The sequence below is a fragment of the Aulonocara stuartgranti genome (genome assembly GCF_965226115.1).
Source record: "Aulonocara stuartgranti genome assembly, chromosome: 18".
Classification (NCBI taxonomy): domain Eukaryota; kingdom Metazoa; phylum Chordata; class Actinopteri; order Cichliformes; family Cichlidae; genus Aulonocara; species Aulonocara stuartgranti.
In genome coordinates this window covers 7059896-7063623 of record NC_138954.1, presented here as the reverse complement: position 1 = coordinate 7063623, position 3728 = coordinate 7059896, and the positions used below count along the sequence as shown (strand labels likewise).

Genomic DNA, 3728 nt, shown 5'->3' with positions numbered 1-3728 from the left:
ACAGACGGTTTCTTCTTTAACTTCTGATGGCCAAACCAAAAATAACACCGGGAATAACAAATGTCCCTCTTCCACTACCGCTGTTCCAAAAACGAATAACTGAAGACTGGGCGATCTATGTGGGATAAAGTAAAATGTGAGACATTAAGCTCGACAGAGAACAGAAGTCAACAGTTAATAACAAATCTTAAGCGCAGGGGGCTTTAAACTAAGAAGACCACCTGTAGTTTCACCATTGCCGTGCCGATATTGTTCTCCTCGTCTCACAGCATGTAAATCTGCAGCACCAGGGACGCTTAATAGAGCTTATCCCACGTGACTACAAAAGCAATTTACATGTTTTAGTTAAATATAAATGAAACTACAGCTGTCATAGTTCAGCCATTGCGCACAGAGATGCTGAGACTTTAGCACCTTGCGCACTCTGCTCATTAGTCTGAATACTGAGATGCTGCTTCAAGGCATGAATTGCATCAACAACTTAAAAACAAAAACTTAGAAATACACAGTTTGACAGTGTCAGATTCCAGGAGAAACAAGTATTGAGAATAACCAGGAAACATGAGTAAACGTTCAATAAAAGTTGTTTTATTCTCAAAATAAAATCTTCTATCAAAATGGAAATTATATATATTTACAGTCTCGTAAAATTCAATGTACAAATGTACAATGTATGTACACCAATAATTATATAAATACACTTTATGCGCAAATGCAACCCGTACGAGGCAGTATTAAGGCATTGATTAATGTACGCATAAATCCATCTTGTAGACAAAACAGCCCAGCAATGGCCTCATTTCTAGCAGAACAGTCTCATTGTGAATATTGTGTTTAAGACACAGCGGCTCTTTGCAGTGAGAATAAGGAGATACTCAGATATACCACATAACCTATCGACAAGGGGGATCTTGTCAGCTGTGTGCATTCAATTAAGCCCAGATAAGACTCTGCATTCTTCGTGCCAGGTACATTGTTCTGCTGCTGGCAGTCTCATTATTTAAAGAGAAGCCATTAGGCGCTCATTAATGTGCTAATTACAACACGCTGATGGACAATCCCAACACAATTAGTCACCCCTCCCCCTCTCAAACCCTCTATTCAAAACCCCTGGACGTCACTGGAAGAAGGCAAGGGAAGAGCACTTTCCATAAGTCAAACTGATCTAAGTTTTATAAGCAAACCGGAGCATAAATCCATTAAACTTTCACATTAGGGGAGTGCTCAGGAACAAAGCTTGACTTTAACTAGCAGTTTGGGGACTGACGTTTAATAATTTACCCATTAAAAACAAAACAAATCATTCTCTATGACACATTGCCCCCAGAAAGCTGGTTTTAAGTCTTTAGTGTCAAATGACATGAGATTGGGCAACTGGGCGTCCAATCCACCTGATCAAACCCGGGAAAGTGGCATCTGTTTGGGGCAGGAGACGGAACTGGCCGTCCCAGACCTCCAGGTCAGTCCAGTGCTCACGTCACTGTACATGGAGCCCGCTGAGGCTTTACTACCCCAGCAGCACCGCGTGCAAAAAGTCCTCCAGGAGTCCAAGGTCTTCCCGGACCAGATCCAAGCTCCCGACGTGATACCCACCAGGAGGCACATGAAGTATTTCAGCATAAACACAGCATAGTCTGGCCTCTGCCTGTTCGGGTCCGTCATGCACGTACAGTTGTGCGTAATTTCCCACGTCTGCCTGTTATGCTGCTCGTAAAAGTAACACGCCACTATGACAGTGGCCGGGACTGTATATAAAACAGTGAAAACTCCTATCCTGATCATCAGCCTCTCCAGTTTATCAGTTTTTGTGCCTCCTTGTTTGATAACACTCCTGATCCTGAACAGCGAGACGAAGCCGGCCAGCAGAAACATGGTACCGATGAACAGGTAGATAACCAGCGGTGCCAACACAAAGCCCCGCAAGTTGTCCAAATTCTGGTTGCCTACATAGCAAATCCCGGCTACGGAGTCCCCGTCCACTGAGCTCAGAGCCAGAACCGCGATGGACTTCATGCTGGGAATGAGCCAGGCGGCTAAATGAAAGTACTGTGAGTAACTGGCTATTGCCTCGTTACCCCACTTCATACCTGCAGCGAGAAACCAAGTGAGGGACAGAATCACCCACCAGATCGAGCTGGCCATGCCAAAGAAGTAGATCAGCAGAAAAACGATGGTACAAAGAGCAGGACCAGTGGTTTCATAGTGAATGTATTCTCCGCCGTTTTCTCTATTGCAGGCAACTTCTTCGTGTCCAGCGATCAGTCTGACAATATATCCAACTGACACGAACATGTAGCAGGCGGAGAGGAATATGATGGGGCGCTCCGGGTACTTAAACCTCTCCATATCAATTAAAAAGGTCGCCACAGTTGCAAAAGTGGAGATGAAACACAGAACCGACCACAGGCCGATCCAAAAGGCAGTAAAAGTCCTCTCTTCTGGTGTAAAGTAAGGGTTGTGGCACGGAATGGCACAGTTCAAGATCTGTCCAGTTTTAACGCGGTTGTGCAGAGGGTGGCTGTCGCTGGTAACGGGCACCATGGGCGCACGGCAGAAGCATCCCGTTTCACACGTAGACGCTGCTGGTTTGTGCTTACCGGGGATCCCACGACCATAGCCGCTCTTCTTCTTGGTGTTGTACGGCTTTAAGGGTCGGTTGGTTGGCTTCGCCACCACAGGAGAGACAGTGGTGGTCTGGCTGCGGTTGTAGTCCATGCACAGCGTGTCCTGGTTGCCTTGTTCGGGCAGCAGGTCGCATCTCATCCGGTCTGGCCACGGGAAGCCGTACTGTCTCATGAGCGGCGCACATCCAGCTTTGGCCCGCTCACACACACTCCTGCACGGTGGCAGCGGTTTCTTGTAGTCTTCAAGGCAGATCGGTGTGTACATACTGCAGAGGAAGAAGCGCAAGTCGGGGGAACACTTTATTTCCACCAGCGGCCAGAACTGGTGCACTTCCAGGCCGGCTTCGTCCTGCGTGTCGTGTTTGAACTGGTTGGGCATGTAGGTGTAGTTGTAGCCGATGCCTTTGCACAGAGGTACGGAGATCTCCTGACACTGGAGCTCTTTGGCAGCCAAGCAGCGCGTTCCGTGCAGAACCAGGGTTAACAGCACGCACCATCCCGGGCTGCTCCTATCCATCGTTGTTTTCTGTGCGCGTTTTGTCCTCCAAAGTCAGAGCGAACTTGCTTTTTGCAAGCAGGCTGCAAGTCCAGTTAATCCAGGAGAAGTGCCAAACTCATGCTAATGCGCACGCAGTTTGCGAGTATGTTTAGTACGTGTGATATCCAACACAGGCGTTTTACTTTCTGAAAATCTGTGGATACTTCCAGTCTACCCTCCCTCTCTCTCTCACTCCTTTGTGTCGGTGCAGCACCGCGTCTCTGCCTGCATGCTCTGTAACACACGGGAGCATTTGGCTTTATACGAGCTGGAAGAGGACACTCCCTCAGCCTGGGCGGAGAGGAAGAGTAAGTCAAGTCAATCAAGACTTCCTTCTATAGGTGTTTGTTTAAAATGTTCACCCTGGTGGAAGGGTTATAATCACTTTGCCCTTGTTTGCACTCCCCCAAGAGACACACACAGACGCAGAGTCACAGCGCCCTTTACAAACAAGGAAAAGTTATCAAAAAATAAATACATTATGCAGGAATGTAAATAGGAATGCAGACAGCCAACTAATAGGATACAAATGAACTAATTAGGGTGTGGACTTAATACATTAGTGC

At 47.1% G+C, this 3728-nt stretch overlaps 1 protein-coding gene across 1 annotated transcript; it reads right to left on the bottom strand.

The window, feature by feature from the left end:
• Positions 1-612: 612 nt before the first annotated feature.
• On the bottom strand, positions 613-3412 carry LOC309693826 (frizzled-8-like). Its single transcript, XM_082513396.1, has one exon. It carries the CDS (start codon positions 3139-3141, stop codon positions 1396-1398), a length of 1746 nt encoding a protein of 581 aa, XP_082369522.1. The 5' UTR covers positions 3142-3412; the 3' UTR covers positions 613-1395.
• Positions 3413-3728: the final 316 nt, after the last annotated feature.

Coding starts and splice junctions, on each gene's coding strand:
- LOC309693826 (XM_082513396.1), bottom strand. CDS start 3,141: ATGGATAGGAGCAGCCCGGGATGGTGCGTGCTGTTAACCCTGGTTCTG.